Consider the following 13685-nt stretch of genomic DNA (forward strand, 5'->3'; position numbering starts at 1 on the left):
ACTGGAACATTTTAAAAGCAGCTGATAAAAAGACATGGATGTGGCCACTAGGTGGAGCTGTAGCGGGGCTTGTTACAGTTCTAAGTGGCAGTTACATGTGTCTGCATGTTGAAACTGTGCATCATGGGAATGCTGATACAACTGTCAACTGTCACTGAGTGTCAGTTGTCACAGCAGCATTATCGGCACGCAACCTTCCTCACACAAAACCTCTAGCAAACCTTGCAAAAGCGCCGCCACAGCAACAATTACAACCAGGTTTACTTTCCAAACAGCTTTATTAAGGTGTGCCAAGGAGCACAGGCAGCACATAGTAATAATGGGAGAAAAACAAGTCACATGTACAATACTTTTAAAATCAGATGACGTCAAGAGCCCCGGGATTTGTCTTCTTCCCAGCGGACCAACAGCTGCAGGCAGCTTCTACTTACGCTTTTATTTTTTTAAAAAGGAACGAAAGGGGCGTTTTACATTAAAAAAAAAACCACGCATGCACACACAAAAAGAGTTAACGGAGAAGTCTTCGTTGGCAAACACCCACAGAACTTACGAGGCATGCTGAGCAGTCGAAAAGCAGAGCTTCAGTGTGTAGGGATACGGCCCATCTGGAAGCAAGAAGCACAGTTCCTAAACATATCAGCATCACAAGCCCTATCAAGGCAGGATAACGGAGGAGGAACACAATAAAGGAATCTCTTAAAAACTTGAGGGAGCATCTCTGTTTAAGAGAAGTCCTGCAACAAACTCTGTCTGCATTTACAGCAGACTTTTCCAACCTGATGTATTGAAGCAACGTTTGGAGGGAGGAAAACAGGTGACAGAAGGTAAACCCAACCCCAGTTGTTCCCAATATACCATAAGAATACAGCTCAAAACCTCTGAATAAGATTTCAAAACATCTCCCAGTGCTCAATACAATACCTACGACGAGTAAAAACTGACATGCCAAGTGTAAGATGGCTTACTTGGATTTTTCATCTGATAATGGTTGAGGAACGCCAGAGTCTCCAGAGCATCACCTTTGGTTTCCCACTCCAACAAGCCAGAGGAGCTCCTTTCGCCTGTAGACACATTAACAGTGAAGATACACTTGGCGCATCCCAGACAGACATGTGCAGGGCTGGTTCAGTGGCTATTTGTAGGCGAGAATGCCATTGCCATCAGAACTCAAAGTGCAATGGGAAGAAGGCTCCACAGCTCAACAGTCATGAATTCAGGACTCCCACTTTCCACAGCCAACAGTCTACTGACCATGCGTATGCATGCACTTGGGGGCGATGGGAGTCACACGACTGGAGAGAACGGGACTGAGAAGGCTGCTATGTCCATTACTCTCACAGCGGAGAGGAATACAGTTTGAGGGCAAAGGACACATTGTTGCAGAATGAATTCATGTTCTGCCTTGCCTTTTTTTCTGATGGGCATAATTTGAGGACTCTGCCTTGGGCCCCAAGGCAACTCACCATGAATTAAAACACAATATAGTTAAAGCAATGCATAATACAAAAGCTACAAACACCACTAAATGATTAAAACAAAATCCCAATTAAAAGGCTTGCTGCATTAGACAGTTAACTGCAGCATATACTTACTTTTCCCAGAAAACACCTTGACTGAAGCTGGTCTCTTCACCCCAAGTTCATCACAAATCTGACAGAGGGAAAAAGAAGTCACATTCAAAATAATTTAAATATGAAGCTATGCCCTTTGCTCTGTTTTGATGTTCACACATGCGCAGCAAGGAATTCTGGAAGTAGCTGCTTTTCACTTTGTTGTAGGCAGACACACACACAGATATCAGCTAGAAAAGAATTCCACTTTCTCTGCTGAAGCTTCATTACATTGTTTATGGCAAACAACCTGCTGTAACCCAGCACTCAAACTCTGCATTTTTCTACCCCCTTTTCACCATCTGCTCAATGGCAAAGCACTTCTGCTCTTTGAGCCCCCAAATACTACACATGTCAGATCCTGGGATAGACAAAAAGATCAGACTTCTTACCTCATAGAAATTATCTTCAGTCACCTCCAAAGGAGCATTGAAGAAATGGAGGACATTACTGGGATGTTGGATCCTGTTCTTCGCCGCCTGCTCTGGAGTTGAAAACCGGTTGTTTCGAGAACCACTGAAGTCCTTATAGCTGCATGAACCGTCCTCAAGACCATACGACTGGCCTGGCATTATAGCCTGTTGCTTGGACACACTGTAGTAAAAAGGAAGAGAAGCAACCCAAATGCAAGCATGAACTTCTGACAAGGGATATAACACATGTGGGCAGAGCAGCATGGAGGATCCTAGGGTAAAGACAAAGGGCACTCACCACACATTCAGTTTCTGATCGAACATGAAATTGTTGTTGAGATGAGTGATCGCTCGATCCACAGCATAGCCATCTGCCATCTCCACCATGGCCGCTCCAGGCTTGCTTTTCATGAACTTGACCTAAAAATATGAACTCCTTTGCTTATTAAACACGGAACCTAAATCCCATCTGCAAAGGTGGATTTCTCTCAGGGCCAACACACTAAATATTATTAACCTTTATAAATAAAGGTTAATAATAATAATAATAATAATAATAATAATAATAATAATAATAATAATAATAATAATAAATAAAAAATATAACTACAATCTATTATTTCCTCATTTTTAAGTTATTGTATTTAACTGTTTTTAAATGGTGATAGTTTAATTGTAAAATTAGTACTGTAATTTTAGTTCCCAGAATTCTCATTCTTCCCTTCTTTTTAGACATCACCCCAGAAATAGATGCAGTTGTTCCACTTCCACCAGATTCCTCACTGGCACCAAGGGAGATATCCTGTCAGGTACTCCAGGGCAAAGAAACTGAAATCGCATAGTATCTTTACTCTTCCCTTCTTGCCATCAGCCTCTTCACCAACCTCTCCCAACTGAGCAGGCAGTGACAGAAATGCAAAGAAAGCATTAATCTATGTTTCCTTCCTTCTGGCTAATGGTACAGACTGGAATCCAAAGAACAAGCAGAAGCGACGATGAAAAGAGGTTGGTGTCTCAAGACAGGGAGAACTTGATCTTCCTGAAAGGACAGTCCCCCAAACCCTGAAGCTGACATACAAACAGACTTAGAGAAACTTATTTTTACGGAACTGAAGTTCCAAGTTTTTCAGGTTCTGCACAATCCAATGCTAAGGCCAACAGTTCAGATTTTTAAAAAGCTCAGAGTTGATGTCCTGTCTGGGGCCTCCTTCTTTCCATCTGGAAAGCTTGATTATCAAGGGGGACAAACCTTTCAGTAGTTTGCACAGACCTGCAATAAGAATAACCTACTGGTTTATAGGTTCCAATGGAATTCAGTGTTTCTTGACTTGGCGAGTCAAATAGCACTGCCACATTACCAGACACCTGGGTGCTCAGCGTGTGCTCTTTGGGCTATCAGGAAGATGGAGAGGGAGAATATATTCTGGCAGCTTACCTTTTCCACATTCCCATAAAGACAGAAGACATTGAAGACGCGATCACAGTTCATCTTTGACTGGTCCAAGCCATACACCATCAGGACAGGGCTGTCAGCATGGGGGCCATACTCCGGGGGTGGGGGTGGAGGAGGTGGGTGTCCATACTGAGGCCCATAGCGGCTTGGTCCCCTGTGGCGGCCCCCCACTGGTGGACCCATCCGTCTCCCTTCGTAGTGAGGTGGCGGAGGGCCATAACCTTCATCATGATAGTGCCCATGGTAGCCACCATGAGGTCCCCCTAGGGAGGAAACACAATAAAGTAAGGAACCCAGAGATGCCGCCTGCCAGGTTTGAGAAGGTGCTAATCCCTGGGTACCATTTATGCCAGACGCTTACCATATTCAGCAGGATGGTCCCCAAGGAGAGGAGGCTGCCTCTGCCGCTTGTTAGGGTTACCTCCTGGCTCACCTGACAAAAAAGAAGGAAGCCATTAGGAACTGATAGGTGCAGCCTGGCAGTTGAATTTGTGGGCCAGGAGACTAGGAAGCCTTGCTTAGGTCACAGGTTCACCTTGTGGGTATACTCAACTGTTTCCAACAGCCCTGGAACAAGAGCTGCTTGCAGCCACTAGGAGACTTTGAAGAAGGCTAAGGTGGAAGGCCAGTTCCTCCTTGCCAAGGGCACAAAGGGAGTGTGAGGGAGGGAAGCTCTGGATTGGGCCCTTCTAATCTGATCTTAAAATTAATCTAAAAATAGAAAAGCCCCATCATGGTTTCTGGAGTGATCTGCTCTTTGAACAGTCACAATGCACCTATCTTAAAAGGTTTACATCTGGAACCAGTATCCTCTCTTAAAATAGTCCTTTTGGGCTAACAGAGGTAAATTCAATTAGTAACAGTTTCTGTGCAAGAACAACAATGACAAATTACATGAATAAAGCAGCGTACTTTCTAAGAGGTTTACACAGATGATAGAGGGAGTAAGAAGAAGAGAAAGAGATGTCTAGGGGAGCTGATAGAATAGACTAAAAAAGCAACTGGTGGACTCTTTCTCTGGAGGTCTTTAAACAGAGATTGGATGGCCACTTCTTGGGAGTGTTTTAGCTGCGTATTGCACTGCACATGGTTGATACAAATGGCTCATGTGGTCCCTTGCAACTTTGTCATTCTATGGTTTCCTGACCAACTAAACACATGACAGTTCCCTTTAGGAAAACAGGAAAAGAAAAAAAGATGACCATGCCACCCCTCCGTAACCCTGGCAGAGCTAAAAGGATTAAGCAAGACTGAGGAAAATAAAGAATAGCAAAAACCGCAATCAAGTTAAAACACATAACTGTATACAAGGCAGGAGAATTTAAGTGATCCATACAACTTCACTTTGTTCTTATAAACAAAACAAAAATTAAGAAGTGTTTTGCACAGTTTATTTCAACAGTCATTACAAAGATTGAAAAGGGCTACTTACAGCAGGAGTTAACAGTACAATGTCCATTGTCACATACATATTCTGCATTTCTCTTACCATTGGACGCTTCAACAGTGTAAGCACAGTTCTGAAAGATGGCGTCCCATCAAACATACACTGCGACCCTGCGTTACATGGTTTCAGAGTCAAATGCAAGTCAAGTCACAAAACGGATACAATTAAGTAAAAAATATGTAATAGTTTAAATAAAGAAGAGCTCACAGATGTTTTTTTTGTCTTCAGATGGTATCAAGAAAAATAGGGCATAACAAAGGTGTGATAATGAGTGTCCCTTCCGTGTTGCGTCTCCTGATGTTTTGTTTTTTTTTTGGTTTGTCATGTGCTGTTATCAGGTTTGGTGCTTCTGGCTCTGTGTAGGTCTCCCGTGTGCATGTCTCTCCTCTGTAAATGGAGTGTGCCTTGGATCCCAAGTGCCCCCTTGGAGCAGGAAAGCACCCCCAGTCTCTAGGGAGCTGGGGGCTCTGGGTACTTGGTGTTTTGTTTTGTTTTGTCTGTCTCCGCTTGGCGCTGCTGATAAAATGTTGGCAGCCGAGGACTGCGAGAAAAAAGGAGTGCTAAAACTGCCCTCCCAAACCAAATCGTGTTGATGTGGAGAGCGTCCTATGTCTTGGAGGGTCTCTGGGATCTACTCCATTCTCCGGTAAGAGCGCTGGTGCATTTTGTCTGAGACCCCTCTGGTCTGTGTTTTCCTAGTTTTTCTGTGTTACATTCTTGGGTTCAAGGTTTTGGTTTGTTTTGTTTTGGATTTGTAAGAAATGTCGTGTCCTGGTGCGTCTTTCTCTCTCTCTTTCTCTTTCTGTCTCACTCTGTGCTTGTAGATGTTTCTTGGATCACGGTGTTGTGTTCTTGATGTTAAAAATGAGCTCAATCTGCTGCGTTTCGGGTACGCTTAAGATGCTGCATGTTTTCTCCAGGCAGAACTAGTGGAAGGTTGGCCTTTTTTTTCCTACACTGTGTGGTGTTAAAAGAGTGTATAGCAGAAGGCAGATCACAGGCAATTCAGGATTTCCACTGCAGGAGCATACGGTTTTTCCCCAGGGTCATGTGTAAAAGCACTGTTCAGAGCTGGGGAAAGGCCAGGTCAATGCACCTCCTCTTTGCCCAGCCTTAAGGTAGGAGAGCCAGGAGGCAGCTCACTGAACTGCGCAGCCCTGCCAACTAGCCACTGCCAATCTGCCCATCTTCTAGTTATGTACCTTGGAGGAGAAAGTGAGTCATGTCCATGTCAAGTCATGTAATGCCATTGCTTGCTTCGCTGAAGAGGTAGGGTCAAAAGTGACCTCTGCCAAACCCCTTGATCACCACCATCCTCCCTCAACTGCTTGTCTGGAGCTCTAGGCGATCCCTCTACAGGCAGGGAACAAGATAACTCAACTGTCAAGTTTTAAGACATCTACTTCGCAAACACAGCCCCTTTAAGCAGCTTTGAATATCTGTCACACAAACATAATCTCACAGCATATAGAAGGACAGCATCACTCTTGTACACAAGCTGAAGATATACGACCAGACAGGGCAAGGCTTTCTAGCTAAGCCTTGGGTCAACCCAGAACATCTAAAGCACTTTCCCCAGATCTTCTGGATTATAACTCCCAACAGCACCAGCCAGTATGAGGAGTCCATATTGGCTGATCTGACATTCAGTTCACTCACCATCTTGTCTTTCCCTTAATGACATTTGCGGGTCTCCTGGGAGAAAGGCTCATGTCTCTTTCCCTCAAACATCTCTTGAGTGTTCTTTGTACAAAAAGTGCCCCTTGAAAAGGACCAGATTCCCCTCCCCTCCAACACTAGCCATTGACGCCCCATGCACACAGCTGTATGTAAACCAAAGCTGCTTCTACACTGCAGAATTAACACAGTTTGACACTGCTGTAACTGTTATGGCTCAATGCTATGCAATTCTGGGATTGGTAGTTTTGAGAAGATTTCACCCTGTCAAGAGAGCTCTGCCAAAACAAACTACAAATCTCAGCTTTCCATAAGAATGAGCCGTAGCATCAAATCCGTAACAAACTGCATTAATTCTACAGTGGGTAGTAGCACTGGTCTTCTTGAAGGAACCCATGTTCTCAGCAGCAGAATGACAGGTGCATCAAAGATAACTGGATCACGGCTGGGACTACAGGCAATTTGATAGCCCCGCTTGCAACAACACACAGTTTTTCAGCTGAATGGAAATGGCCATTCTGGAATGGTTGTTTACATGGAAACAAGTGTGCTTCCAGGATTAAGTGCTAAGGATTAAGTCATTCAGCCTTGCCTTTAGGAGGGCATTCTTAGTGCGGCCAGTTTTTCACCCTAGTACCCACACCTCAGACTTCTATAATCTCAATCATACTGCAGTCTTCTAATACTGCCACAAGCAAATTAGACAGACCACAGCACAACCATGCCAGGATCACCAAGGCAGACCTCCCACTGACACCAGATACTGTGATGAAACTGTTTGCCATCTCATCCCCTTGCCAATTCTAGCTATGTACCCATCTGTCTTGTGTCTTATTAGGCTGTGCCTATAAACAGTGCCTCATGAAAATACTAGAAGTCAAAGCACTGCAGCATTAGCCTCCAAGGCTTGTAACATCTGGCACAATGTCGGACAGCAGGCAAATGGCATTACATCACACAAATCAGATCTAAGAAGTGTGCGATTCAATAGGAAAAGCATGGGTTTGTGTGTGGCTTGAAAGCAGACTATAAAGGTTACCTTGTCCACTGAGATTAGGGTTGGTGTAGTCCCATGTGTCCTGGTCATTCTTGAACACGTTCAGGCGAGTAGGCTAAAGAAACCAGAAGCAATCCAAGAGATACCTAGTAAGTGCATTTTTATTATAGCAGCTAGCAGGTAATGTGCCCACCCCAAAGCATAAATCTTCTTTTGTTATCAGCCATCTGAATGCCAGGACAACATATTACATCCCTCACAAGCAGTAACCCTTAGTATTGTGAATTCATAGGCAAGAAACTGGTGACATAGACAGCATCAAGCTCTTAAATTGGTTATTTGTTCAGAGGGAAAAGAAATGTATTTTCAGATGCAAACTCCAGTATGATTTCGTGACCAACCTCAACATCACTGGGATAGAGACTACAAATATGAACCTTGGGGACAAAACCCTGCTTAGTTTTGCTTGGTGGCAAAGTAACTTTAGTTTTGGTAGACTTCCAGAATCTTTCGGATTTATCAAGCCAATAGGCAACTCCATATTTATGGTGCAAACATACACATCCTTTCTGTGGACAGAAACACACAACCCACTGTTCACCTTTAAAAACTGCTCACCTTCGCATATTCAATCTTCAGAGTACAACAGCCTGAGTAAATGTCTGCTCCATTCAGAGAAGCCTTTGCTCTTTGTGCACTCTGCACAGAGTCAAATGTTGGTAGTGTTAAGGAAGTCTTGGTACAGTCTTTTGGCCATCCTAAAGATTTGATGCCTTAAAAACAACCTCTTAAATGTTAGCATTCCCCCCTTCTTTGTTCTTTCCCATCTCCTACATCTAACTGCAGACAGTGTGTTTTTCACAAAAAGTGTTCCTTCAAAGCTATGATGCCTCCTGTTCCTTGGACACTCTTCCACTAGGGCAGGAGTGGGGAGACCTGTCCACAACTATTACACACCACAATAACAAACCAAAGGCCAAATCAGCAATCCTGCCAGTTTTCCAGGCCATTTCTACTTAGCCCTAGATCTAAATATTACAGAGGCAGATAATTTTCATAGTACATATTTAAAAAGAGCAAAGAGAAGTAACTGCTTCTTGAAGACCCAAATCAAGAGAACAAATCACACCAACTCAAAGCAAGACTGGATACTAATCCCCTTCTTTCAGTTACCGTCTTTCTTTCCTTATCTGTCTTCTACTTTAAAAAGAGTCTTGGAAGCATGTGTAAATTGCCTTGCCTAAGCTGTAAGGAACCTGCCCCACTCTAGGACCAGTTTGATCCAACTGTTACCACCTTCTCAGCAACCAGGGAGAAGAAGGGGGGAAAGGATATTCCACCATGGCTTGGACCCCGTTCTTTCGGAAGATAACAATCCTCTGTACTGGGCCACATGGGTTGCAGATGGTATACAGCACATCCTGTGAAGGGATAACACGAGAGGATGAAAAACATTTTTACCTTCAGAAGAATAGCTCCCTCCTGTATTCATCTTCCAGTAACTCTGTTTTTATGAGATTTGGTTTGTATCTCTTGTTTCAGCAAAGCAAGACCCAATCCCTGTTTCCACCCATAAAAGCATCCACACAAACCTTTCTGTATTAACAGATGGACTTACACAGACAACATTATCCTAGCAGTACATAGGCAGGTTATCCATAGTCATTTATCTTGTGCTTTAAGTAAACACTGGTGCCTAACAAAGACTGCCACATGTACAAGTGCTAGAGAGGCACGTTTCTCACTCAGCATCACACATTTAAGCAGCACCATTACACACCGTTGTAATAGAGTAGATAGGGTTCAAGATGGTGAAAAGCAGGACATTGTTGACACCCCTGGAATCGTCCGAGTCGCCAGGCCGTGATATCTTCTGGCTTGTGGAATAGTTGACAAAGGCTGGATGCCCAGCAATGTAAATCTGGTTGTCTGCTGCATAATTGACAGCATTGCAGGCTCCCAAGATATCTTCAAACTCCACCAGGGCCTGCCTCTTTTTGGGCATCACCACCACATAGCTGGGGATTGTGGGGGACAAGACAGGAAAGAGAAGGAGCCATAAGTAATCAACATGAGTGGCAGGAGCAAACATTCAGCCTCTCCCACTCCCCCAACAAGTCTCCCCACTCCTCACCTGATAGGACCAAATTCCTGTAGGGCCTCCACAAGATCAGCTTCCACAACGCCATCAATCAGGCCCCTGATGTGGACCACAGGGGAAGCAGCCGGTTTGTGGGGGTCATCATAGTTCTCCTACCAAGGAGGGAAACATGGAAAATATCCATTCAAGAAAGCAGCTTGGCTCTTCTGGGCTGCTTTAGCCCTAAGCACAGCCCAGCCTCTTTCACACAGAGTAGGTTTCTGCTACAGAGGTCTGGAACAGTTTAAACTATGTCACTTACTCTACAGTGGAAAAAATAAAGACCCCAAGCTTACACAGTTGAGCAACTAAACCTCTGGGAGAACTCTTCTGCACTAACTTGGCTCTCCTTCTTATCTCTAGCCAGTCCATTATAGAAACCTCTTAAGATACACTTTCCTTATTAGTTATGTAAGAGCAGGTGCCATAGTTTTGTTTCTCAAAGGATGCAGGGTAACAAGATTGTTCTGAGGACTACAGGAGGAGTTAGTGCCAAGATAGATCAAGCCAGAATTCCCCAAAGCAGCCTTGGGTTACATTCAAATGAATTAATACTCACACTTCCGTATGACCTGATGTTGCTAAATGGCTGTTTCTCAAACTAGATCTTCTTCAGCTCCCAGGGGCAACATGGTTCCTATTCTCAATCAGGGCACATAAAATCTTTCCTGCACTTATGCCATCATTATTTCCTAAGCCTAATCATAATTAGGCCTTCTCGTCTGCTACTCAAGAGCCACACTCCTCCTGTACAAGGAGGTTCTACTTTACTTAATATGGCTGATAAGGAAAAAAATCTGACGGATGGTTTTTCTTCAGGTCACTAACCTATTGTGTGGCAGCAATTCCAGCAAGGCAATATAGTGTGCCTTGATACAAAACAAATACCTCTTGCTAATGTCCGGTATCTAGACTGTATTTGGACATATTTGTTCTATGCAGAACTCACTTCTTATAAACTGAACTCTTGACTGATTTAGCATTCAAAGGCCAGCTGGACTACTGCCATCAGCACTAACTGTCAAATTAATTCTACAGATTAAGATGAAGCACAATCCTCCACAAAGACCTATTGTTTCAATATGTGGAGGCTCCACTTAGCTATTATGGGTCCACCGTCATTCGTGTGCAAGTGCCTTAAAGTCGCCTGTCAACTTCTAGCAACTCCATGAATTTCATAGGCCTTTCTTAGCCAAGGGATAATAACCAGAGTGGGTTTTGCCAGTTCCTGTCTGTATAGGGCCTGTGAAATATAACCTACAGAAGCTGGTATTCATTGGCAGTCTCCCATCCAAGTCTTAACCAGAGCTGACCTCGCTTAACTTCCGAGATCAGACAGTACCTTGTGCCTTTAGGGTATTCAGGCCTTTCTCATTCTGTCTGTTAACTGCCTTGGAGTCAATTTCAACTCATGGCTACGCTGTGAATGTGGCATTATCCAGGACCCCTTGCCTTCCAGTGTGCCACCTAAGCCCTGCAGATTCATGCCCATGATCTCCTGGTGTGTGGCCTTCCTCTTCTCCTGCTGCCCTCTACCTTCCCTGGCATCACCTGGGATAAAGCCTGCCGTTCTGGGCAGAACTCCCTAGGGATGTGGAGAGGATGGATAATGTCGAAAGGAGGGCGCCTAACATGGCAAAGGGTCTGGAAGCCATGCCTTGTGAGAAGCGGCTTAGGGAGCGGGGGGGGGGTGTTTAGCCTGGAGGAGAGACGGTTCAGAGGGGATATGATGAGGGCCCTGCTTAAATATTTGAAGGAGGAGGGAGCAAGCTTTCTTCCTGCTGCTCCAGAGACTAGGACACAAAGCAAGGGATGCAAGCTGCAGGAAAAGAGGTTCCTCCCCAACATTAGGAGGAACCTCCGGACAGCAAGGACCTCTGGAGGTTTTTAAGCTGGATGGCCATTTGTTGGGAGGGCTTTCATTGTGAGTTCCTGCATGGAGGAATGGGGCTGGGCTGGGGGCCTTTGGGTCTCTCTTCCAACTCTAGGACTCTATGGTTCTGCTTGGCACCAGAAAGCCAAGTACAGGTGGGAGGACTGTAACTCCCATCAGCCCCTGACAGAACATAGAGGGAAGTCAAGTCTCGCAGCAGCTCTGGTCGACCGACAGCGGGGTCAGAAAGGCTGTTCTCTGAAAGACTTCGAGCGCATCGACACTATAGAAAGATAACGCAGACCCAGGGCCCCCCAAGAGGGACGGATTCTAGAGGCAAGCGCCTCCCACAGAACCCTGGGATTGGTAGTTTTCTCTGGCAGAGGAGGCCAGGCATCCCAGGGTCCGGCGGGAGGGCTGCATCCCTTAAAGCGGTGCCAGGTTGAATCAATTCTACATCGTGGTCCCCAAACTGCGCCCTTTAAGAGCTTTTGGACTACATTTCCCAGAAGCCTCAGCCTCGGTGGCCAACAGCCTGGGATTCTGGGAGCTGTGGTCCAAAATGCCGTCCCGGGATTTCTAGTCCGTCGAGGGCGCCCTCGCAAACTCCAGGCTCCAGGGCCGCCCACAAGATGGCGCTGCCCCGCTTGGAGCGGCGTGGAGCTGCGTTATTTCCTCCGCCGCGTGCGGCCTCCGGGCGCCGCTTCTCCCGAGGCCTGGCTCCTCCTCCTCACCCCGCCTGCCGCTCCTCCGGGCCCGTGCTCGGCGTTCTCCGTCTTCTGGCGCTTCGGGGCGCGGCCTCCTTCAGGGCCTCCTCCGTAATAGCGGCCCGAGCCGCCTCCTCCTCCGCCTCCGCCGCCTCCTCCCGGCATCTTCACCATGTCTCCGCCGCGTCCAGAACCGCCGCCTTCTCCGCTCTGCGAACCGCGCCACCTCCGCCGCGACATGGCGCCCACACTACCCCCCTTGCCCACCCTCGCTCCCGCCTCAACCACCTTTCTATTGGCTCGCCCTGCTGTCACTCACCCTCGCCGCGGCGCTCATTGGCTCAAATCCGTGCCTCGCCTAACCGCCTCCCGCCCTCCGTCGCCATTGGCTCGGATTCTCTCCCTCCTTCCGCTTGATTCGTCGCTAAACCTGCTCATCAAACCGTTCCGGCTTTTCCTGTTTGCTCTTTGCAACGTCAATCACGCCTCCCTTCAAACTGATTGGGTGAAGGCCATGTCGCTCTATCCCGCGTCCCGCCCCGCCGCATTGCCTTGCATGGCGCTCCCCCCTTCTTCCCCAGAAAAACCGTTGGGCTACCGAAAACGCTGCAGTTCGCCTCTGCTTTCTGATTGGCTGCTCGGAATGCCCGTCATTAGAATACGAATTCTGATTGGGCCAAATCTCAACGGAACGCCTTCGGCTTTTATTTGTTCCTCTTAAGGGAGGGCTCCTTTGTCTCCCTTCATGTCATCTTATTGGCTGTTTGAAATGTCTGTCACACTGTCCCCTGAAAGCCATTGGGCGACGTCATTCCTCCCTATTTCCTCAGTTTAGACCAATGGGATTTCAGAGCTCTCAAATAAAACGGAAGATTTTTTTAAAATTATCCCGCCCCCTTCTCCAATTGTCACTCAAAGGCCAGGAAACTCCGCCCACATCAGCCCAATAAAAAGCAAAGGCTCATGGGAGATGTTTGTGTGTTCTGTCAAAGGGCAGAACCTGGTTAAGAAGTAAAACCCTGGTTAAGTCGCAAAGGGCTCTGGGAATTTCCCTCAACTTTGGCCAAGAGAGCCCAAGAGCCATTGTTGCAAAGCATTATGGGAGCTGCCCAGAACTTTGGTCAACAAAACAGTGGTTTCCAAACTTTAGTCTTCCACAGGTTTTTTGAACTTCAACTCCCAGAAGCCCCAGGCAGCTTAGTAAACAGTCAGGAATTCTGGGAAATGAAGTCCAAGAATCTAGACAGACAAAGTTTAGGCGTCATTGATCAACACTGTAGAAACAGTGCAGCTTGATGCCATTTTGCCATTTGGAAACTGAGGCAGAGGGCATTCGGACTTGTATTAGGACTCCTAGGTTTTAAATTA

General features: G+C 46.1%; 1 protein-coding gene across 1 annotated transcript; it reads right to left on the bottom strand.

Moving 5' to 3' along the window:
• Positions 1 to 259: 259 nt before the first annotated feature.
• Positions 260 to 12577, bottom strand: HNRNPL (heterogeneous nuclear ribonucleoprotein L). The gene is made up of 13 exons (XM_042439076.1): positions 12345 to 12577; positions 9732 to 9850; positions 9378 to 9615; positions 8933 to 9018; positions 8216 to 8312; positions 7640 to 7712; positions 3838 to 3909; positions 3459 to 3739; positions 2322 to 2443; positions 2003 to 2204; positions 1593 to 1650; positions 966 to 1061; positions 260 to 605 (listed from the first exon to the last, which is right to left on the bottom strand). Exons 1-13 carry the CDS (start codon positions 12555 to 12557, stop codon positions 547 to 549), a joined length of 1716 nt encoding a protein of 571 aa, XP_042295010.1. The 5' UTR covers positions 12558 to 12577; the 3' UTR covers positions 260 to 546.
• Between the last annotated feature and the right edge of the window lie 1108 nt (positions 12578 to 13685).

This window comes from Sceloporus undulatus, chromosome 9 (genome assembly GCF_019175285.1).
Source record: "Sceloporus undulatus isolate JIND9_A2432 ecotype Alabama chromosome 9, SceUnd_v1.1, whole genome shotgun sequence".
Taxonomy (NCBI): Eukaryota; Metazoa; Chordata; class Lepidosauria; order Squamata; family Phrynosomatidae; genus Sceloporus; species Sceloporus undulatus.

Excerpts from the sequence above, each read along its gene's own strand:
- HNRNPL (XM_042439076.1), bottom strand. The coding sequence starts at position 12,557 with ATGTCGCGGCGGAGGTGGCGCGGTTCGCAGAGCGGAGAAGGCGGCGGT. Across the intron at positions 9,851-12,344 it reads CCGGAGGAGCGGCAGGCGGG|GAGAACTATGATGACCCCCA; the intron begins GTGAGGAGGAGG and ends CCTCCTTGGTAG. Across the intron at positions 7,713-8,215 it reads TGAAGATTGAATATGCGAAG|CCTACTCGCCTGAACGTGTT; the intron begins GTGAGCAGTTTT and ends TGGTTTCTTTAG.